The 25,313-nt window shown below is 35.1% G+C and overlaps 1 protein-coding gene across 1 annotated transcript in view; it reads left to right on the top strand.

Annotated features, from left to right (window-relative positions):
• The first annotated feature begins 8,054 nt into the window (after positions 1-8,054).
• The window catches only part of Pde1a (phosphodiesterase 1A), a 232,424-nt gene continuing 215,165 nt past the window's right edge, over positions 8,055-25,313 (top strand). The window contains exon 1 of the mRNA XM_042688345.1: positions 8,055-8,547. Within this exon, the coding sequence (XP_042544279.1) occupies positions 8,495-8,547 (53 nt within the window). The 5' untranslated portion in view covers positions 8,055-8,494. The remainder of the gene's footprint in view (positions 8,548-25,313) is intronic.

The following is a 25,313-nucleotide window of genomic DNA, read 5'->3' on the forward strand; positions in this document are numbered from 1 at the left end:
GCCCAGAGTCCAGGCCCATGACCGGACCCCCCAACTCCTCCAAAAAAAGAAGAAATATATGTGGTTTATATTCTTTTCTCTGTTTCTCTTTTCTCCCCCTCAGTTTGTTTTAGGAAGGCAATAGTGATCAGGTACTTTGATTTCATGCCTGTGATCCTAGCTACTCAGGAGGCTGAAATCTGAGGATATTGATTTGAAGCCAGGATAGAAAAGTCCATCAGACTCTTACTTCCAATTAACCAGCAAAAAGTCAGAAGTAGGGCTGTGACTAAAGTAGTAGAGCACCTTGAGTGAAAAAGCCAAGAGCGAGTACAAGGGCCTGAGTTCAATCCCAGTACCAATAATAATAATAATAATAAAATAAAAATATGGCAGGGACCTATTTCTATACATTTGAGTATTTCCATGGCACCTATTATAAGCACTTTTGATTATTTATTTATTTATGTATTGCTGGTTCTGTGGCTTGAACTCTGGGTCTGGACACTATCCCTGAGCTTTTGTGCTCAATGCTAGTGGTCTCCTACTTGAGCTCCACTTCTGGCTTTTGTGGTTAATTGGAGATAAGGGTCCCATGGACCTTTCTGCCTGGTCTGCCTTTGAACTTGAGTCCTTAGATCTCAGCCTCCAGAGTAGCTAGAATTACATGTGTGTGCCACCTGGCACCTGGCACACTTTTGACATTTTGACAAATTCACTTGATGCTTCTATTCAAAGCCATTATGAGTCATGAGTATTTCTCTTGTTGTTTGATTCTTAAAGCGTGGAAAGGTCAAAGGTTAGCATTTAGGAATTTTCCATTTATAGACATTCATTCAATTCATTTCTTGGTGCTAGTTTTGAAGCTATATTCATAACCATTACTGGAAACTTTAGACACACATAAAAATGTGAATTGAATTTAGAAACAGTTTAAAACCAAACAATATCTGGAGGAAAGGTGGCAATTCTGAGTACTGAAACTAAGTTAGTCAGTGAGTAGTGAACTAAATCCCTGCTGCAGATGAACTAAATAAGGCTCAGTGCCTTTGAACATTCGCATACAAAGATACATGAGCATATCTCAGGCTTGTTGAGGATTAAGGAAACTTCTGAATCATGGACCTTCAAACTGTGATGTGACACGGATTAACTTCCTAAATTACAAGTCCTCTTATGGAGTTGTGGGAGCCCCTTTAACTCTTCAGCATAATGTGTGAAGACATAATGTGAAGACATTATGGGCTGATGCATACCCCAGGATTTATGGAACTCTGCTTGCCTTTCTTTTAGCCTGCTTGGTGATTATTTATCCTTCAACTCCCTCTCCTACCATCTTCTGTTAATCCTCTGGCTCAATTAAATTTTACACTGAAGACTTCTTTTTACAATGTTCCTTTAACTGCCCACAATGATATAAGTCATTTCCTTTTACAGTATATATACATTTTGCTTGATTCCACACTAAACAGTGGGTGTTTGGCTATGAGACTCTGTTTTGCATGATTTTCTTTGTTGTTGTTGTTGATATTGTCACAGAATGCTGTACTATGCCAAGGAAGCCAAGGCTGGCAGAGCTGTGGAGGACTAATTGGAGCCCATCAAACTCTAAGTGACCTGCTTCTACACTTCACTGATGGATTTCTTTCTCTTTGTGGAGCAGGCTCCGAGGGCTGATAGTTACAGTTGAGGGGGTAGTCAGCCAGTTAGTTGGAGGGAGGTACAACTTTTTCTGGTTGCTAGAAGCAGCAAATTGGATTTTCTTATGAGCTCATTTAAGAAAATAATAATTCTGATGTTTTGTTATTGAGTAAATGACAAAAAGTTTTAAGCCTAGCAAGAGAAACTAGGCTCAAGCTGTTTTCTCAAGTAGACAACATACTTGATGAAATTAAGAGCCATTTCTTAATTTCAAGACAATCAAATTTAATAATCAAGTATTATAATTTATAACTAAATGATCAATATTTATATGACTAAAATTTTAGTCATATAAATAATAATTTATATATTTATATAATTGAATTTATATATTATATTTATATTATATATATAATATAAATTATAAATATATATTATATTTATATTATATATATTATATATTTATATAATTTATATATTTATATAATTGAATAATTCTTAATGATAATGTCAATTTTAGACTTCCCATTGGCTTTGATCTGAATTTGCCCTCTCTGGAAGTTTTTAGTTGGAAAAAAGAAGCACAAGAGGTGATAGAAACACAAGAACTTCTTCATCAATAGGATTAAGGCCTCTAGCAGTGTTTGTTAGTCAATATGAGGACTCAGCAAGAAGGTTCTTCCCTGACCGGGACTGCCACAATGATCTTGGACTTCCCAGCTTCTGTAAATATGAGAATGTAATTCTCTAATATTTGCAAACTACCCGGTCTCAGGCCTTCTGTTATAGCAGCACAAAGTGAAGTAGATATCCTTGTACTTGCTCTCAGGCATGGAAACTCCTGATAAATACTTCAGGAAGGAACTTACATATACTAGAAAATGTTTAGATGCACTGTAATGGATCAGCAGGGGTGATTTTAGCTTCTTATAATCATGCATATGTGGAAAATTGTTCTTTCTATACAACTTGATTCAGTTTTGTTTTAATGGTAGACAGGAAAAGTTAGGTGTTCTGATCTTAGCCTCAGTTCATTTAGTAGAGTGAGTTTATTCATACATCAAGCGGATGGCTTGGTTAACAAATGATCACACACAATATAATACAATTTGTGATACTCGCACTGAGGAAAACTTAAATAGGCTACAGGTACATGCAATTCAGATGGGTGTGTATGGAAAATGACTTCTCTCAAGGGAGAACATTTAGCTAAAATCAAAGCAATGAGCAGGATGAAGGACATTTCAGACTGAGGCAGAAAGAATGCAGAGTTCTGTTTTATCCTAGGCTGATCTTGAACCACAATATCTCACCTTTACCTTCCAGGCAGCTGGAATTACCATGCTTGGCTCCCTGTACACTAAATGCAACTATCTTGACATTTTATCATATAGTGAGTATATCAGAATTTCAGAGCAGGAAAGGATCTTGGAGGTCATCTGGTTTAACTTCAACTAGTGAAGAAACTGGCAACATATAGGTAGTTAGAGAGAAATTGCTTCTAGAACTGAGGTGAAAAATGTATGTTTTCTGCCAGGCACTGGTGGCTCATGCCTGTAATCCTAGCTAATTAGGAATTAGAGATCTAAGGATTGAGTTCAAAGCCATTCTTGGCAGGAGAGTTGGTGACACTCTTATCTAGAGCTAACCAGAGAAGCCGGAAGTGGAACTATGGCTCAAGTGGTAGAGCACTAGACTTGAGTGACAAAGCACAGGGACTTGAGTCCAAACCCCTTGACTGGCATTCACACACAAAATGTATTTTTCTCTGCTAGGTACAGTGATTCATATCCTTAATCTCAGCTGCTTGGAAGGATTGTGGTTCCCTGTCAAGCCAACTAATAAAGTTTCACTTCAATCAACAATCTGGACATGGTAGCACACACACTCCAGCTATGTTACCCACAAGTAGGAAAATCATGGTCTGTGGCCGGCCCTAGGCAAAAATTAAAGACTTGATGAATGAAGAGAGGAAGCGTGTGTCGGATGCCGTCATAAGATTCAATTCAGTCTACATAATTAAGTAAATTGAAGGAAGGGGTGTAGTTAAGAGTGTTGGGGGTGACATTGATCAAGATTAATTTCAGTCATATACTACTTTGTTGAATGGTAGCTCCTTTGTACAACTATTAAAGAAAATAACTAAAGAAAAAAATACGTTGAGCTTGTGTTCACGTAGTGTTCAAGAACATTCCTCAGCAAGCACAAGGCCTTGAGTTCAAATCTCAGTACCATATTCCTACCAGGTACCATCTTGCATATGCATGTAGACTAATGAACATTAGTTCATTAGACTAATGAACTAATGTTCATTAGTCTACCTCAGATCTTGGTAGGAAATATTCATTGTTCACCAATGACTATTCAGTTTAGTCCAACTTGATGGATTTCTTGGGATGACACTTAAGAGTATTGGGCAAATATGGTGAATATTAAGATATTTAAGTAGAATGGAAGTTGGAGGAATATATACTTCTTAGTTAGTTTCTTTTGATCTTTCTTATAGAATGTTAAATAAACTCCCCCAGAATTCAAGTGACCTCAGACACAGAGTGCTTCTTATATGGCATGCTGCAAAGTGGGAGACAGAAAGTATGTATGAAAGTATGTATGAAAAAATAATTAAAATAAACGAACAAAGTGGTAAAGCTGGGAATGACTCAGAAAGGGTAAATCAGACTTCAGTTCTCTCAAAGGATGTCACTTGCACTGCTCTTCCAGTGATGAAAGCTATGTTCTGCTCTGCTCTGCTGTGTTATAGCCAGTGCAACAGGAATAATTCATACTTCCCATTTATCTCATGATATAATTGGCAGAATGCTGTTGAACTTTACTGGTGTGATATTTATAGCCTTGACAAGTGAAAGTTATAGCAGTGGGCATTTAATGCATGTCTTACTTTTTAAAATTTTAGGCACTTTTCTGTATGTCACCTGCACGTTTTATCTTTCATGAATGACAAAACGAAAACCAGGGAATGGCTGTTGTAGAATTCATGGGTATGTGAGAATCTAATCACACAGATGGCTAACTTTAATCTTGGTAGAATTTGTGAAGGGAAGAGTGAAAAAGCAGTTAAAAATGAATATTGTATTTGCACATTGATATAAGCTATGATATTCAATTCTTTCTTAAATTTCTTGGCTAGACTTAGGAGATTAAAGTAATAACTTATAGATATAATCACTTCATATTGCTTACGTGGCATAATATCAAATGATCTTCCTGTCACTGCTGCTTTGTCACTTTTACACAACAGAGCCAGAAAGCAAGCCTTAACAATGAAGAAAACAAGAAAAGAAACGCTAACCAGTTTCCATGACAACTAAGAGAAAACATTCTGCTGCTGTTAGTATTGGAAAAAGTTATGTGAATTGAACCACATATTTCATCACACAAGATGAGCTACTTAAGATGGCTATATTGATGTGTTCAATTGTGTCAACAAATTAACATATATTTGTTGAGCATCTGTTATGACTGACTTTAACAATGAGTGAGTAGGGTGCTTGTGAGAACACGTTTGCATGTGTGTATGAATGTTTTAGACAAAGTTGAACTTTATTTATTTTACCATATCAGGAAAGATATAAACCTTTTCCAGTCCTTGCTACTAGGAAAATAAACTACTCATAATAAATTACATTTAGCTATTTATGGTCATGGATATTTATCCTATGAATCTTAGTCTTGCATGGTACTGTTGCATTAATGTAAAATATACTTTTGTAACTTAAACAACAATAGTGAGCCGTTTTCATCTTATTGAATATTAAAGTTGAATAAGTTTCTAAAAGATTTTTTTCCAATATCAAAGTAAATGATATTAAGTAAAGCCAGGCATCGGTGGCTCATGACTGTAATCCAGCTACTCAGGAGGCTGAGATCTGAGGATTAGGGTGCAAAGCCAGCCTGGACAGGAAAGTCTGTGAGACTCTTATCTCCAACTACCAAAAAGCTAGAAATGGTACTAAGTCTCAAAGTAGAGCACTGTCTGGAATACAAAAATCTCACGTATAGTGTCTAGACCCTAAGTTCAAGCCCTGGAACTGACAAAAGAAGAAAAGCAAATAAACGCATTAAAATTATGTATTTTCTTTGTTAATATTTATGGTGAATCTTCCCATTGTTCATTAGTTGTAAAGATTGGGTTTAAATATAGTAATTAATTTAAATTCCAGTCTATCCTGTCTCGGTTAATTATGTATGATAAAAAATTAAAAATCTAGTATATGGAAAGAAGTTATGAGTTTCCTATGATTAAGTAAACAGATATAAGTTCTTGAGTTGATAATTAGTATGTGTGTGTGTGTGCGCGTGTGTGTGTGTGTGTGTGTGTGTGTGTGTGTGTGTGTGTGTGCGCGCGTGGTGGTCCTGAGCTCAGAGCCTGGGTCCTTTCCCTGAACTTTTGAGCTCAAGGCTAGGATTCTACCACTTAAGCCATGCCTCTACTACTGGTATTTTGGTGTTAGAGATAAAGGTCTCATAGACTTTCCTGCCAAGGCTGGCTTTGAACCTCAATCCTCAGATTTCATTCTCCTAAGCAGTTAGGTTTACAGGTATGAGCTAGCAGTGCTTGGTTGATAGTTTTTGAATGTAAAGTTTTGCTGCAGGTTTATAATCATTTGAACTCTACCTTGGCTATGTGTTTCCTGACATTTATATTGAATTTCTACAATTATATTCATGAAAGAAGTCATCCCTTATTTTGAAATGAAAAATGGCCAAAATTAATTTGAAATATTGTTGGCTTTGTTCCTTAGGAGGAAAATATATGTTAATAGTAACATAGATAAACCATGACTACAGGTTTCTTGCAAATGCAAAACTCTTTCTAAAACTGTTCAAAATTGTTACATACAGACCTGACTGTGTAATATAAAAAGCCAAAGCACATAGCTGTAAAAGTATCTATTGAATATGTCTGTATGTAGGCTTGGATATATAGGTGGTATCCATATTTAATGGCTCTATTCAACTCATATGGATTTATGATGAGATGCTTATTTATAATGCTGGAAACAACTTAAATGTTCCTATGCAAGTATAGCTCTTATAAGTTTTCTTTTATGTATATGTATATATATGTATATGTATATGTATATGTATATCTATCTATCTATCTATCTATATATATATATATATAATTGTTAAAGTATCAGGCACCATGAGAGCTATAATAATTTATTTGTATGAAGTAAACTAGTCATATTTGAAACAATATGGTGGTACTATTATAGCTTGAATGGAGCCATAGAATCCAATGAATATTGTAACTTTACTTTATAAGCAAGGATACGGGGATTCAGAAGGTCAAGGACTCTGCCCATAGTGGCCTAGTGTATTCTGCATAGAAGTGGGAGAAGAAGCCATTTATTTTGCAGTTAGTTCAAAGCTCTCCTGAACTGATTAATTACATTTCCTAATGTGGATTAGAACTTCTTGATACTGTCAGTAATTTATTTGTAATCTCCTCTCCTGTTGATGGTCCTGTTCCTCGGGAAGTATTTGCAAATGACTACAAGTCACTTCCTCCTCCCTGTCATTTGATCCTTGTTTTTATGGATCATTCAAATAAATGAATGTATATTACTCATTTCCCATTTTGTTATTTTTCTATTTAAAATATTTTAATCATGCTTTGAGATGGGTTATTTTATTAGATGTTAAATCTCTTGAGTAGAAATTTTATGACATTATTGAACAAGCAGGGACATTGTTAATGGGTCAGGAAAGTTTCCAAAAAAGGTATGAAATAGAGAAATGTTGATTTATATTATCTGGTTAACTAGTCCAGGAATTTCTGCAGTGAAGGTTTGAGTCTTCTAAATAAAACAATTTTGATGACATTTATTTTCAGCTGTTCAAAAATTCTTTTTGATGCTTGCTTTTTATTTTGCTTGTCTTTTTATTTATTTGGAAAATTTCAGATTCTGTCATATAAGGAAACCTTCAGGTCCCAGGCAGTCTGGAAGGATTATTTTTTAAGTGTGTGTATGTCTTTTCTTTTGGCAGTTGTTCTGCTTAGCTGGAAAGGTACATTTGGGTACAGACATCTGGGTACAATGTCACCAATAGAATTGAGCAACTTTTGTTTTGCTAACCTCTGTGGCTCTGGCTAGCTTCACATGGATTTCTATCAGTTGAAATGGCATCTTCAACCTTAGCCAAGTGTAGGTTATTAGGTTATGAGTGCCAAAAACAATGAGTTGTCTCCACACTTCATCCAGTGTGAATAAAAGCAAGATTGTAAAATAATTATCATCTCTTGAAGCCAAGCCAGCTGTGCAAGCTGAGCCCATCTTTCTTCGTTAATTTGTGTACAGTTCTTATTTTAACAGGACAAACTTTCAGAGGGTACTCACATGGGACTACAGGACCAGCTGTACAACTTTTATTTTGAAGAAGAAAAAAAAAAGTGAAGCCTCAGAACAGGCTGTTTTAAAGACAGGGAGGGACTTATCCTTTCCGAGTTTGTCCAGCATGTGGAAACAGTGCTCTCATGGCTGCAATAACTTAGGGAGCTCCTACCTGGGTGACACTTGGGGTAGGAAAGTTTCTGTTTGTTTTGCTCTGTTTGTGAGGGTCTTGTGCATTTCTCTGGCCTGTTTCAACGTGACTCTCGGTGTTTTTTGCACACCCTGCTCTGTGTGGGGGAGTGCCCCGACGTGCTTGTCTTATGTGGCCTCTATGGGCACACTACTCAGCTGGCAGAGAACAGGGAAGTTTTCGCCCAGCACCCAAAAAGAGAAAGAGGAAACTACTCTTTTCCTTCTGGGCTCCTTTCTACACGAGAAATCAGGATAAGCTTCTCAATTCTTTCCCTGGATTTTCTGGAGAGGTTTCCAGGAAGAAGTGAAACTTTCACCTTTAAATGGATGAGCATGTCACAATCAGGAAGAAGCATCTCCAGAGACCCATCTTTAGGTAAGTAATGCTACATCCCAGGTGGCTCCAAGGCTGTGGGCAACAATAGTTGCTTCTTTCATCCTGGATTTACGGACCCTGGCACTAAACTACAACAGAACACTTAGAGTATGCTGGAAGTGTAACCTGGTTCATACTGAAGGAGTCATTTTGTTTTTATTCTGGAACTCTGTAACACCAGTTCTTATCAACTCCTCAAAATATATTTTCAAAACATCTTAACTATTCAAACACTTGAATGACATAGCACTGGAAAAAGCTGGAAAGTGTTATGCAATGTCTGGCTGTTTCTGAGGGTCATGGCAGAGCCCTGTAAATAGGAAATGATATGCTTGGTTCTTTCAACTGATTACCCCCAAGGGCAGTGTATTAGTGCTATAAATTGCATCTTACTGAAGTTATGTGTCCTGATAACTTGAACATGGTAACTTCTGTGCTCACATGTGCACTGTGTAGCCTGTTTAGTAACATTAGAGCAGCGGTTAGGGAAGTAATAGGGTGAAAGGAACAATTGTAGACTCTAGTGGGATCGATGGCCAGCAAAATTGGATTGAGAACTGATTGAACTAAGAATCTTCTGGGGAAAGGTCACTTTTCTTTTTTTCTTTTTTTGTTCAAGAGAGTAGCAATTTTTTCATTGCTTCCTTAATTCTGAATTCTTTCATTATTTATTCTGTACCTTAGAATTCAGAATTGGGAAGTAATAATTTTAAATTAGTTAGGAATGTGAACACAAATAATGTCTTCCTCTTAAAGCAGATGTGTTTGAAAAAAAGAAGTTAATTAATTAATTATATATATATATGTGTTATACTCCAAAATAATATTCTAAATATTTATATATATATATGTATATGTAATTTAGGATAATGCTAGCAATGCTAGGTATTTCTGAGTGTCACATCACTAAATGTTAGTCAAGGGCTGTTATTGTTAATCTAGAATAAAATACAGAATAATAGAATTTTCTGGAATACCTGTCATTGCTACATAGAGAGTAAAAGTGAACTTTGAAGAACATATTTACATAAAATGTGATGACATTTATGTACTGAGTGTTACCATAATATTAATAGAAATAATATACACTTACAATGCTTAAAACAACGCAAGTACAAATAAATCTCATATGATTTTGAACACAAATTGTTTTAAATGTATGATGAATGAATTTAGTATCATCAAATGCCTTTTTAAGTATGTATTTTTATTTAAGTATATATTTGTAAACATTATGTAGTAATATCAGTAGTCAAAAATCCAAGTTAATCTCCAAAATACATATTCATTGTATTTCCTCAAAAGTTCTTTTATTTTTGCTAGCCCAGGAGTTTAAACTCAGTTTCTATCCCTGAGCTTTTGTTCTCAAGACTAGCACTCTACCACTTGAGCTACAGGTCCACGTCTTGCTTTTTGTTGGTTTATCATAGAAGAATCTCATGATCTTTCCTTTTGAGTCTGGATTTCAACAGTGATCCTGAGTTAGAGCTCAGCCTCTATAGTAGTTAGGATTATAGGTGTGAGCCTCCTGTGCCCTACTTCTCCCAATCCTGTTAAATTAATCTTTACTTTCTCCCAAGTATACTTGCAACTTTATAAAGGTATGACAGTGCTATCATACATATATACATGGGGTCCATGATGTACCATAGCGGAATGGGAAGGCAAGATTACATTGGATAAAGCCAGATTCATTTTGCCATCAATTTCTCAGTGGGGTAATTTAACAGTACAAGTGATTTATATTATATTTATATTTATATAGAAATATATATTATATTTATATATTTAACATAATTATATAAGTAATATAATTATAATGTATTCATTATAATACAAGTGATTTGCATGCCAAATCTTCCCACTTCTGATCTATCGTATCATATGCTTAAGTACTATTGGATGAATTGCAACCTTACTACTTTTTCATTTAAAAAATACAAACAAATGCTATGTGATATATATATAATTCTTTGACAGATAATTGGAATGGATAAATTCCAGTGATCACCTTTTGATCTTGGTGATGTGAAGAGAAAATGTAGCTACCAGAGAGAGCGCCTGGGGAATTGTTTCGAGCAAGTGCAGGAATGGATCTCCAACTGTTAAAGTTACATGTGGGAACTGCATTTATTAGTCAACTGGCATGTACATTATTGTCATTGTTTTGGACAAGGGTATAAATTGTTATTGAGAGAATAGGAGGTCCAGAGTACCTTAAGGGATTCAAATAATTAGAATTCCAAAGAGAATATTTTGGGCTGATTTTGAGTCAAATGTGGCATCAGTCTCCTGGTAGTTACTGGTGTTTTGGGGTCCTGGCCAAGGTTAAGCTTGTCTTTGACATGTTTTCCCATATCACAAGTCCCAGTGTATTTATTTGTGTCACTCTCCTCCTTCCCTCTCATTATTCCTGGGTTTTCATGTGTTTTACATGGATACATCATTTTCAGGCTGACATTTCTGGTCAGAGACCCACTCAGGCTTTTTCTGCTTAGTATGTTTTTGAAGTATACCCCACTTCCTAAGGGCCTTGATCACTGGTTATCAACCCACCCACTTGATTGATAAGCATATCTTGTTCATATAGGTTAATAAGACATGTTGTAACTTTAACAAACTATGTAATAAAAATGTAATGATATTATTAGGTAGATATCAGCAACCACTAATTCAGACATCTAAGTGACCCAAAGAAAAGAGATCAAGATATTTTTATAAATTTAGCTTTTGAAATTGAATAACCCTCAGTTTTTCATCAGTATAATTTTCCTAAACTTAAGAAAGTAAAAACTATCCATCAATCATAAGATGTAAGCTGAGAGTTTTTAAGTAGATGATGCTTACTGAAACTTGAAATTCCATGGCTAGATAAAATACCACGACTTGGAGGAATCTGACATTATTTAAATCCTGTTCTGAGAATGTCTGGGCCTCTTTCAATAAAGGTTCCCAAATCAACCCACATAGTTAGGTCATCAAATCTATTTTTAAAAAGACTTCTTTAGACATTTAAGATATATGTTCATACTATGTCTGTGAGGCAAGGAAGAATGGCAAAGTTCTTTTAGTAGCCAAGACAAGATTTTAAAATAATCTTATTTCATGAATATCCTGGAGAATTTAAGGGTCATTGGGTTGTTCAGTATTTGCAAATGATAACTCCTGGGAACCCTTTGTGGTTCTGTCTGCAAAGGCTCCTACAGCCCAGGTTTGTATTGAGAAATGATGATTCTCCTTTTACTTAAGGGATACACTTCAGGGTTTATAATTTTCTAAGAAGGAAACTCAATGTCAGAAAAACACATTAATGTGTTTCCAGCAAACCACATTAATTTTTCTTTTCACCATTTATAAACTAGAGTAATACTAACTCAAGCCAGAAACTGATGGCTCACCTCTGTAAGTTAATCTGTTTGAGAGACTGAGATCTGAAGATTGTAGTTCAAAGCCAACTTAGGAAAATATGTAAGACTCTTAGCTCTTAACTAGCAAGAAAAAAGATGCGGCTCATGTGGGAGAGCATCAGCTTTGAGTGAAAAGGCAAAGGAATAGTGTCTAGGCCCTGAGTACCAGAAAAAGGAAAACAACAACAGTTATACTGATTCTTGAAATCAAAGATATAAACCAACACTTAATATTAGCGTTCTTTTATAGATATGTGACTTGAGGATTAAAAAATTTCTTATTCTATATTACATGGGAACTTTATCTTTGATACTTATAATCATTTGTTGCTTGCATAAGTAGAATTATATATTTGTTACTTGCATAAGTAGAATTATATTTTAAAACTACATGATTTAACAGATTTAAATTCGGCACTTTTGTTTAGCATCAGTAAAATAATTGCAGATGTTATTTCCACATGATTGTATACTCCTAATATTTAGTATATTTTTTATATTTCCACATCATAAATAAAATGTAGATCATAATAGGAAGAAAAACCTGTTTCTACTCAGTAAATTGCAGCTATAAAATATTCCTTATCTGAAATTTCATTACCATGAATTTTAAGTCTGAGTTTTGGCTACTTCTTCTTATGTTTCAATTTTCTTGTTTGGTTCTATTGGAGTGATCCATAGACCACTTGAGCCACACCTCCATTCCTATTTTTTCAAGTTCTAGTAAATGTACATCTTTTCCCATATGCTGCTTTACATTCTTTCTACAAGCAGGCAGTGAAAGGAATGCATTTAAAAATAAGATGAAATGATTTTTCATGGGTTAATCTCTTTCAGTGTTCTCTGAAAGCAACAATCTTTTGAACTTCTTTCAGGGTCCCAAAGTGGTTTAGTTATTTTTGTGGTGATTTTCCATTAAAAGTACCACTAAAAAAAAAGTTATAAATAAAATCAAACTCTAGCTCTTCATCTACCCTAGACTTGAGAATTGGTCTGTTCAGTCGAGATCTGTGCCACCAAATGTGGGGCTGTTAGGCCTACAACCAATAAAATCATCTTGGGATCTTCATAGCGTTGAGAACATGCTGTTTTTCGCTCTTTGTGTGTTTTCAAAAGTTTTATTTTTACAAGTGTCTGTTAGCAGTGGAATTCTGAGTGTGTTTTTGGCAGGCATCCTCTCTTCACATGGAAACACAGAAAGCAGGAGAGTGGGATAAGAAAACCTAGAAAAAGACACAATTTGTGCATATGGGCCTATTGCTGCATCTGAATGCTGATTTCATAATTTGAGATTTGGGATTTTGCTTTACAGAGAATGGCATGTTCTATATTTATTATAGATATTGTATATTTAGAATCATAAACACTTTGGAGTATAATCATTACTGTTTATCCCCATGTTTCTGCTCAGTGTATAAACATCAGTGTCAAAGTGAAGCCAGAGTTTGCAAACAGGCAGAGACAACACTCTATTTCAAATTTTCTCAGATTAGTAAGGTAGAACCCCTGCCCAGCATTACTAATGTACAGTTGTTTCCTAGACAAGGGGTCCAGATAACAAACACAACAGTGGTACTCATCAGATTCTATGTGGAAAATGAACTGCACATCTTGTGGGGGAGGGGGACAGGAGGGAAAAACTGGGAGAGACAAGGGAAGGGAGAGACAGGGTTCAAAAAGAATTGTATTCATTACTCACTATCTGATTCATGTAACTGTAGCCCCTTTATATATCAACTCTATAATAACAATAAATAAAAATTAAAAAATACCAAAGTGGAAAAAATAAACAATATACAAATATTAAAAAAATAAATAAAAAAAAGAATTTATATAAAGGTTTCAAGAATCTTTCTTATAGTGCTTTGGAACAATTAAGCAATCAGCAAAAAATACACTACTCAAGTCACTTCAGAACGTTAAAGAATTTGATACATTATTAGATATTTTGTTTCAAAGACATTTAAGTATGTGGAGTTTTTTAAAATTTCAGTTTCTTTTAATATGTGCCTACCCCCAGAAATGTGTATTTTAGGTAGAAATACAATTTAGTACAAAGTCATTAGACTGAAAGAAAGTAAACAAAAAATTAACAGCAATGTATGAGTTTTCCCTTACTTTTATACAGCTTAAGTTTCATCAAGGGTAAAAAGTTCTGTGTGACTCAGATCTGAAATATAATGTGATTCTACATATTTTTACACATTTTTGGCTATAAGATAAAAGTAGTTGAAAATTTATTTAAAGAAAAAGAAAAAAGAAGGAAGAAAAGAAAATGAATTTATTTGCAAGGATAATTTTGTTAAGTTTAAACTTTTAAAAATGGGAATGATTAATGATGATGCAGTTGATAATTAACAAAATGACACAATTCTATTTACTATTTCCCCTTGTTTCTAATGTTAAAAATACTTTTAGAGATATAGTAAGGTATTTTAATATATAAATTATTTTACTTAAATAATATAATTTTATATAACTTTATATATACATACAAACACAATGAATATAATTTTATGAATCAATGAACAAATTAATTTATTTTAGTTAATTAAATAAGATAACTGAACTCAAAATACATTGAAAAGATCAAAGCAAACCTATAGGCACATTCTAATGTGAAGCAGGTAATGTTTATCACAAAAGCAAGATCAGATAGATGTAAATAATATACCTGTTTTCCTGATAAGAATGGAAATAGCTCTAATTTTATGTGACAATCAACTACAATTTGTTATACATTTTAATTTCAGGTGGAAATTTACTTTCTCTGGTATTATATGATCCAGCCAACATTTCTCTAGTGAACCTCTGGCCATCATTATCACCATCAGCTTTAGGGATTACTAATTATGCTAAGAACTACTTGACACTGAAAGGTTATTATTATTTGTAGGCAAGTTATATGCAGGCAATCTTAGAATAACTCCACAAGGAGTGAAATCTACATTTAATAATTCTGGGTATGAAGCTGGGACTAAGGAGCAGATTATAAGTTGGGAAATTGTATCCTACACAGAGCCACACACATCTTCATTTCTGAGCCAGATAGCTTGGTGATCCTTGTGTTTATCTTGGGCATTGGTATGATTTAGAAATGACTTTTCAAAGAGTTGGAATGTTTGAAATGAGGAAAATTAAGATCATTCAAGCAAAATGTTCTATTGAATGGTTTTTATAACATCTGATAATTTTTATATTTGTGATGGCTTGTTACACATTATGTTAAGAGAAAAGTAAAGGAATAAAAGTGTCATTCTGATGGAACTTGCTTAAAAGATGACCTGTGAGTCTGTAGAGATAGAATTACCTTTTTAAAAGCCTTCAGTTTTTATAAAGCCAATCTCTTCAGTTCTGTGCCTGGACACAGCAAAGTTTTGACAGTTTGTTCCCATGGGAAAGCTTTAGTTTATTTATGTATTTGATTACAGCACTTGGCCATAAGCTCTAATTGGGGTAAATCCAATGTTTCCTGAATTGAGCTGCTGGAAATGGGTGAAGCAAGTCACAGAGCATTAGAAAGGAAAGATGAGAACATCTGCAGAATTTTGATCTTTGTAGGATAGCCCCTACTCCATCGAGTACTTCAAGATGATGTCCATTTTTAGTGCTTTGGTGACTAGACTTTGGTGTCTTATGATGGTTAAGTATTACTTTTATATTTATTAAACAATTGCTTATAGACTTTGGAAGTTGTGGACTTATGGAAATCGTGTTATCTTTGAATATACTAATATCTACTTGGACTATTTTAAGGATCAAAATTTTGGGAACCTTCAACCATGTTACCAAAAAACAATAGGGCTGTGAAATTAGCACACAGAGAGGAAGTGGCCATTTTGTGATTTCTAATTGGGGAAGGAATAAAATTCCTACTAGGTCAAGTCTCTTTAGATTATATTATGAATTCAAAATTTGAATGAAAGCAGAGACAGGTAACAACTCGTCACCATTTGTTTGTTAGAGATCTCTAATGCTTCTGTCATTCCAGGGGTGATGTCTCAGAAACAGTATTAAAGTAGAACATAGACTTTTGCAAACTTCCTGCTCCACTATTTTGTCATTCAGTGTATCTACATTTAATTTAAAGTTTTTGGTTTGAATTCAGGGCCTTACTCTTACTAGAAAAGTCCTCTGCCACTTGAGCCATGTCTCTGGCACTTTCTTGCTTTAGTTATTTTTCAGATAGGATATCATGTTTTTGCAGGTGCCAGTCTCAGACCACATTCCTTACACTTACGTCTCCCATATCACTGGCATGTGCAACCACTACTAGCTTAACTTTTTGAGATGAGTGTCTCACTATCTTTTTTACTGGGCTAGCTTTGAACATGATCCTGAAATCTCTGCCTCATGTCTGGAATTACTGGAATGAAGCATGAGCTATTGCTCTCAGCTGCATCCAAATGTTTTAAACTATGAGATCCCTTGGCATTCTATCTGTCTGTCTGCCTGTCTGCCTCTTTCTGTCTCTCTCTCTCTCTTTCTCTCTGTACTGGTTGGTATTTTAGCTCAGAGATTTGAACTTTCCAGGAAGGTGCTTTACTACTGAACCATGCTTCTTTTGCTTTTAGTTATTTCTTGAATAGGGTCTTGCATTAATGCTCAGGCCAACTCAGATTTTGAATCCCTTACATACACTTACCATATTGTTAGGATGACAGGCATAAGCCACAATGCTTAGCTTTTTTTTTTTTTTTTTAACTTGAGACAGGGTCTCAAAATCTTGATTCTCCTGATGTTTGTTTCTAGAGCAACTGGCCAGTTAAGGTTCACCTCTTTTGCTGTATGCATCCCTCTAGTATAATTACTTGAAAAAAGGAGTCAGTTCTCCTTAAAAATAATCAAGATACCTGAGGTTAGAATCACTATTAAATTCATCATATATTTCTCATAACTTTTAGGAGAATGTGTTTCAAAAGTAAGAATTTAGCTGGGCACTGGTGGCTCACGCCTGTAATCCTAGCTACTTAGGAGGCTAAGATCTGAGGATAGATTGTGGTTCAAAGCCAGTCGGGGCAGGAAAGTCCTTGAAACTCTTATCTCCAATAAACCACCAGAAAACCGGAAGTGGCGCTGTAGCTGAAGTGGTAGAGTACTTGCCTTGAGCTGAAGAGCTGAGGGAAAGTGTTCAGGCCCAGAGTTCAAGCCTCACAACCGACAAAAAAAAAAAAAAAAGTAAGAATTTACCCATGGCTTCAAATTTAAATACTTAAAGGACTTAGCTCAGTACTATAAATATATGAAACAGAAGTTTTAGTGATCAGAAACAAAAGATAGTTAATAATCTTTAAAAACACTTCAAAATTAAATAAAACCTACTGATAGACCACTAGCTAGTGACCTTTGACATGAATGAATGATATAGTAGTAAATAATTTGTTTTCTTAAGTCTACATAGTGATCATCTTTCTCTTTTCAGGGTAAGCCACAGACAGGAAAGTTTTGCTTAGAATTCTAGCAGCTTCTTCCAAGAGTATTATAAGGGAGAATAATATTTGGCTCTTTTTTCTAGTATCTGTTAGAGCGAGAAAAGGAATATCATCTAAAGGATACTACACAAAGTGCTAGCGTATAGTTTTGAAACATTAAAGGAAGAGAAATACATAAATGTTGAGTTAATAAGTGTATTTGTGTTATCCTTGACTAGAACTATTGCAATATGAAGGAATTTAACATCTATAACCCATCTCACCTTTGAACAAATATAACTTATTAGAAAAATACTTTCTTAATAGCTGTCTTCCTACCAATAAAACTATTTTTTTTCTCATAGTGGATTTAGAACTAAAGGCTCCACAATCACAGAATACCTTTTCAGACACTGAAGACAACTGCTATTAATAAATATTTCTGAAACATAATGGCTTAACATTACATGAGTTCATGGGTGGGCTGTTTCTGATGACCTATGCAAAGCTTGTTTCTGAGTCTTACTCATGCACCTCTGGCCAGAGGTGCATTTTCTAAGGGCTGGGCAGCATAGAGGGACATTTTTTCTATGACTTAGTTTTACTCTATGTTGTTTCTTCTAGCAGAATAGCCTGGACTGGTTCCCACAATAATTATAGGAAGGGGATATGGATATAATTTCTTCAAGGCTTGATTGATTCTTATTTAGTCAAGTTGCTATTGTCCCACCAGGAAAATATGAAAGTCACCAAAGTGGACTAATTCCAAAGTCAGCTGCAGGGAAGTGTGAATAACTGGATCAATTAGTTCCCGTAATTTTTTCTTTAATTTACTTAGACTTCATTCAATCATTGAAGAAACAATATATATCCTGAATCTCTCATGCTATAAAGTGGCCTGATTAACTAGGAAAATATATTAACCAGAGTAGAGAGTTCCAAATGACTGCCATATGGAGAATGGGTCACTTGACTTCACATGACTCTTGGGTTACAGCATGCCTGAGATTCTTGTCTTTGAATAAGTTAAAAGTTTAAAAAGTCTCACCTAATTGTCTAAAGCATAAACTATTACACTGATAATGGCTACCCATATTTCCCAAGTTTTTTTCCTAGTTGATTTTTTATTAAGTATCATACTATTTCTCTTAAGGAAATTGGATATTTAATAGATGGCAAATTATTTATATAATTTTGGGCAGTTCAGTTCTAGTTTTACTAATATTCTTTTTTTAATTTCTTTCTTATCTTGAAATAGTTGTACAAAGGAGTTGCCATTTAACAAAGCAGCCTATGAATACAGTGCTTCTTGATCAATGTCTGACATAGAGAGGAAGCTTTGAAAGCAGTAATATGCATTTAAATTACATTTGAGTTAAATCCATACTATGTATTCTTTTTTTTTTTTTTTTTGGTCTGGTCGTGGGACCTGAACTCTGGGCCTGGGCGCTGTCCCTCAGCTCTTCAGCTCATGGCTAGTGCTCTACCACTTGAGCCACAGCACCACTTCCAGCTTTTTTCTTTCTGCTTATGTGGTGCTGAGGAATCGAACCCAGGGCCTCGAGCATGCAAGGCAAGAGCTCTACCACTGAGCCACCTTCCCAGTCCACTATGTATTCTTTTGGGATTGATGTTTACTATCTTTTAAACATGACATTTTTTATTGACTATACTTGTGATGCTTTCTGTTACTGAACTCTCTCAAACACCACTCTAATGAGTAAAATGTATTTGTAAAGGCTATACAAATTACATAATCTCTCTTTTGAATCAAATTCACAAAATCAATCCATTTGCTCTAGACAATGGAATTACATCTTAGAAAACAAACCAAGCATCTGTAGCCCTCACTTCAGAGACTGATTCACTAGGTCTGAGAATAGAAAGTTGTGATATACTCTGCAAATTTCCCAAGTTCATGTTAAGTTAGAGCTAAATTTAGGACTTGTTTTCCTTAATGATATAATAAATACACAACAAGAATGGAAGAGCAGACAAATCTGAGAACTTTTAATAACACCAGTTTCATTATTGGATATAAAAACCTATTTTTATATTGACATGTTCCTGTTAGGTTCAGGGCCTATGATTGTGAAGAGGGCTTAAGTTGTCATCTTAAAAAGTCTAAAACAAGCCATGCATCTGTGACTCATGCCTGTAATCCTCGCTACTCAAGAAGCTGAAATCTCAGGATCTTGATTCCAGGCAGGAAAGTCCATAAGACTTATATCTCCAATTAACCACCAGAAAACTGGAAGCAGTGCTGTGGTTCAAAGTGGTAGATGCTGGCCTTGAGTGAAAGAGCTCAGGGACAGTGCCGAGGCTTTGAGTCCAAGCCCCAGGGCTGACAAAAAATATCTAAAATGTATTTTTAGGGTATAAGTCTACAAAGAATAGAAACATAAAACTCTGAACTCTCTAAAGCAGTGCTTCTCATAAAACTGGCCAAATTTGGGGAAAATATTTTTTAATTTTATTTTATTTTTATTGTAAAGATACTGTACAGAGGGGTTACAGTTACATGAGTAAGGTAATAAGTACCTTTTTTGTTGAACATTGTTACCCCCTCCTTTGTTCTCAACAACCAGATGATATTTCAGACTTACTAAATCCAAATTTCCTGGGAAGACTAAAGGATTAGTGTTTTCTTAAACCCTTAGTTCTCTAGTGTACCTCTCCTTCAGAACAGCTACGATACTAAAGGAATCATTGTAGTTGACCATTGAAAAGTAAATAGGAAATGGAAGAGGAGGAAGACTCCAGACGATGGTGAACATGAGAAAAAAAGCAAGGGACTGTGAAGTGCATGAAGGTTTTAGGATTAGAGAGAATTCCTGATTGGCTGGTCAGAGTTGCGCATGTGTGGATAGAACAATGTAGATCTGAGTCTGGTTTGGGTGTCAGAGTTAAGGTGGAAGAACCATATACATATTTGAAAACATGAGCTGCTGCCTGTATGGTCTGATATTAAAAATGACAAATCCAATTAACAACTGAGTTCAGCATTTTGAATTTCTAAAATGTCATTTTGTCATAGGACACAATTCACCTAACATATTATGAACAAAAGCATCAAATAAGCATTGCCACTGATACTTGTTGCATTTATCATCACAGGGGATTTACAAAGTATGCTAAAAGTTTTGTAGTATGACAAGTTTATTTGCTTATTATTTGTCAAAACCGCTCACTTATACATAATGATTATTATTATCCCCTGAAAGTAATATTTTAAAGTAACACTAAATATTTTCTCCTGAATTTCCTCCAAATATGTCTCTTTTATTTTTCTGAAATTCATTTCCCTTCAACTAGTCCGTTTTATTCCTTTATTTCCTTTCTTATTTATACTATCTGGAAGATAGTCTGACCCAAGAAATTTTTTCCACAGTTACCATTTCTCATCTTCTCTCTGAGAAGCCAGGCAAACAAAATTGCCTAGTTGAAAGAATAGTTAATGTTTTATTACATAACCATGATTAGTGTGAGTTAAAAAAAAGAAGAAATATTTTGAAGAGATTGAGAAACAATGAACTGTGTGACATTATTGAAACAGCTGAGGGTAAATTAAGAAATAACAGATGGAAGTTCTATGTGGATTCTCACACCCAAGTGGCACCGTACACACACATTTGGCAGCATTTTCTGTGGCCCTGGAGCCTTTTCTGCACTTCATCTTCAAAAGACTTTGTAAAGCATTACCCTTAAACCCACACTTGGGGAAAAGGAGACAATTCCAAATGAATGCCATTTTGAATTATGATTATTTATAGTTGTTTAGAATTCATAACAAAAGTTTTAAGTTTTTAACTGTGGCCCATGTATCCTACTATTTGTTTGCATGTTGTTCTTTGTGAAGGAAAACAATATTCATCCCATTTTCAGAAGTGAAGAAACTGAAAGTCAAAGCGTCACTGATCATTTCAGATCAATGATATGAAGAGCAAATAGGTGAAGTTCATTTTGCATGCTAGACTTCATCCATGTAGCAGGCCATTAATGCATTAATGCATGTGCTAATCAGCCCTATAATGCTTCTTTGAAGGATGGTCCATCTTCATTAGCCAAGAAAATGGTTTGAATTTCCCAAAATGTGTTTCTAGTTATGTAAAATTATTGAAAGCTTAGGGTTTCCTGGAGAATTTTCTCTTCTAGAAGTAAGGAGGAGAAATAAAATCCCTGAATCAAAGTCAGTTATCCTCATCACATGGTATACTGCAGCAATATGCCAATGTAGACCTGCCATGCACATATACAGCACTCCGTAGGAATGTGAGGACATAAAGTACTCAGAAGAAATAAAGAGAAGGAAAAAGAAATAATACAGCCCAGGCAGTTGCTTTGAAAGTGTTTCCAAACTGAAGAAATTAGTTGCTATCAGAATATAAACAACGTTTTCCCACAAGAAAGACCCTTGCGATACTGAAAGATGTGGTTTCTATGTTGTGCAAGACTATAACTAGATTTAATTGTGATTTCCTCAATAGAAATTATTAAAGTATAATCTGACAGCCATGTTATTAAGGCATGTTTGGCATTGTTTTCCATGAATTTCCTAATAACCAGTGCTGAAAGTTCCCTTGTTAGAATTTTCTGTATTTGTCTAGCATGTTCAAGACTCTGGTATACACACATAGATAAACCTCCCCTGTTGCCCCCGCCTCCCCCCGCCCCAGTCTGTAGGAGGTAAACCTAGTGACACTTGCTTTTAATGCCAGCATTTAGGAGGCTAAGGCAAAAAGATTATGTAGCAGTCCTCTGCTACATAGCTGTATAGAGCTGGGAGGAGGAAGTGAAAGAGGGAGAGAGGAGGAAAAGGAGGAGAAGAGAGGGGAGGGAGGAAGGAAGGCCTGTGGGCAGGCAGACAATGTACTTGAGGCCATTCTTGGGTGCTATACGTTTTCATGTGTGTTGTTAAAACCATTTTTTATTTTTTTGAAATGTTACACTAAGAGCTTATTTTCTAAAGAGAAAGAAAATCCCACATTCCGTTAAGACAAAAAAAATAATGATTCTAGAGGCCTATTTTATCTGTTTTAAGAATCAAATATTTGGGAATTGTTACTAAAAGCATTTTAATTTGATGTACTACAGAGTAGTAAGCATACAATTTATATCAAATGCATTCCATTTCTAGGATGAACTCAGTTCAGTGGCTTGCTATAATAATAATAATAGTAATAATAATAATATACCTCAAATTGGTATTAAAATAAAAATGGAAAATATTTTTGTCTGCATTCTGGGAGTTAAATAGCGGTTCCAAATGACCAGTAAACTAGACATTGTGTAACAGTTCTTGTTGATTCTCCTGTGTCAACTTTCAGACAAATTGATATGAAAGTTGAGTTGCTCTAGTTGAATAATTTTGTTAAGTGTGAAAAATTAGGATAATTTGTTCCACTGGGTTTTTCTTCCTACCTATAAGGACATTGTTTTCCTGTCTCCCTATTTCCTCCAATGGCAATTTAGCATCCCTGTGCTAGTTCATGAACTCTGTGTCAACCTAATCTGGTGATGGCCATTAGCTTCCATTAAAATTCCTCATTCTTCTCATTTGAGTGTCTTGGTGATCCTTTCCATTTCTTCCTGCTTTGTTTTTTCCTTTCCTCTTCTTTGCTAGATATCAAAATGTCTGTTATTTCTTATTAAAGATCAATGTACTCTACACTCAGAAAATGAACCATTGTGGCATATATTAGTAGGCTGTTTTAAGGAGTTCTGTCTTCTATATCTATCAAACACAGAGACATTTAATAATAACGTGTCTAAATCTGAGCAGAGTGGCCATAGAGTCCCAGGTGTGTTACTATGGGCATTGGCCCTTATAGAATGGGAGTGCTTCAAGAAGTTCTGTTATTCCACATTTGAGAATCATCTAAGCAGAATGCTTAGACAATGTTATTTAGAAATGTCCCTTCTAAAATATTTTTCTCTTAGTATTTTTTGCTCCATCAAAGTGCAATACAATTTCTTTTTCACTCATAACTCATTAAAATCTTCAGTCTGCTGCTTCTATTTCTCTTTATTAACTTGCCCAAAATGGTATTCTAATTTTGGATACACTTTTTTATTATGTGATTCCTAAATCAGAACAAGAGAATCAATAAGAATTTTTAGTTAAGTTTATTGGTCATTTGGCACAGCCTTTAGCTCCCAGGATGTACAGAAAAGTACAGAAAGTATTTTCCATTTTTTGAATTAGTGCCAATTTGAGTACAAATCTGGCTACATTATCATTATTGAAAAAAGCACCATGAACTAGTGGGTCCATCCTAGAAGTGAAGTGCATTTAAATAAGTAGTGTTTTCATTATTCAACCACTTCAAATATAGTGCCTTTAGTAAAGATTTCTAAATAATTCCAAAAACATAGTAAGCAAGTATTCTTCCAAACTTTATCCCATGAAATACTAGGGACATCTTTGTCCCAGGAGATTTAGTAGTTTTTCACACACACACACACACACACACACACACACACACACACACACACACACACACACAAACATATATTGTTATCTAAGGACAACAATAGAATTCTCTAAAATCTTGTGTGGGTGTTAGTTTTAATAATAACCGAGAAAAAGATATAATATGCAGTATTTCCTTAATTGAAAGTGAAGTTTCAGTGAATATTCTACAAAATCAAGGAAACTGAGGGAAAGGGTGTTTTGGGAGGGATGCATGAGAATGTTGAAAGGGGTGACATGGATCAAGACACATTATATTTATAAACGACTTGGTTAAAATGCAACTTCTTTGGACAACATAAAGTGTGAACAAGGAAAAGAATTTTCTTTATGTTACATTCTGTTAAGCATACCAAAGATATGTATAGTTATTTCCCAGTAAGTTGTTGTTGGAGAAATGGTGCTCATAGGAAGAGCATAGACTAATTGCTTTGGGGACCTTTATTGATGCTTATTAAAGAAACTATAAAACATTTCCCCGTGTGTCTAATCACCCTGTCATTTAGACTTAGTTTTGATCTCTCTTCACTTCTTTCTTTCCTAACAAAGTAATTATTAAGTCTTTTCAATTATGGCCTTGGACATTTCTAATTTCTCTACTCTTTCTTCATGCCTCCATATGTCAAAGCCTTTCACCTTCCCATCTAAAGCTTATGATGTTTTGCAAAATGAGCTTCTAATGCCCCAGCTCTCTCCACTGTTCCTGGGTTCTCTAGTTAACAGCTTAGTCTTTAACACTTTGTCATGGCTCTGCCGCTCCTTGCTTTTGAAATTTGCAGTGAGCTCATTTCTATCCTTCTGTCAGTATTAACCCCTTTCACCTACTCCCCATCCAGTTCATGTTTTCCTTCCATCTTGTCACAACTCCTATGTTACAGTCATTCTGTATGACTCCTTATATCTAGGACCAGCTTTGTGTCTACTCTGCTCTTTTGCCTCAAAGTCTCTCCCCTGCCTCTTGTCTGAACAATGCTGCCTCCTGCATGCTGCAGCTACCAATTCAGATGCTATCTTCTTCAAGAAGCTTTCCCTGACTTCCTGCTAGAAAAAGCTTTTCATATTCTTGGTCTTCAACAGTAATAGTAATGTTACCAACAATTCAGTGTATTTCTCCAGCTCCAAGGTGCAGCCTGATCATTATTGGTAAACATTCTCACTTGCGGATGATCTGTCCCACCAGACTCTGATGTTCTTATGGTAGTTTTAGTCCTTCGTTATAAAGATGTTATTGATCCTGTCTTCCCAGAAAACCTAAGGTCATTGCAGAGTGACTATGGAGAGAACAATTTAGAACAATGACAGACAAGATGGAAGGAGAACTGACAGGCATTTCTCTTGCTTTTAGTTAATTGGGGGAAGAAAAATAGTTTAAGTTCCCATTATAAATACAATTGCAGTAGACTGAAAGTGGGTTGTCTCTATTGTGAGAACCACAATATTAGCCTTTGGGATTGCAGTATTTATTGTAGTTGCCTG

Source organism: Dipodomys spectabilis, unplaced genomic scaffold (genome assembly GCF_019054845.1).
Source record: "Dipodomys spectabilis isolate Male_0828 unplaced genomic scaffold, ASM1905484v1 ptg000115l, whole genome shotgun sequence".
NCBI classification, from domain to species: Eukaryota; Metazoa; Chordata; class Mammalia; order Rodentia; family Heteromyidae; genus Dipodomys; species Dipodomys spectabilis.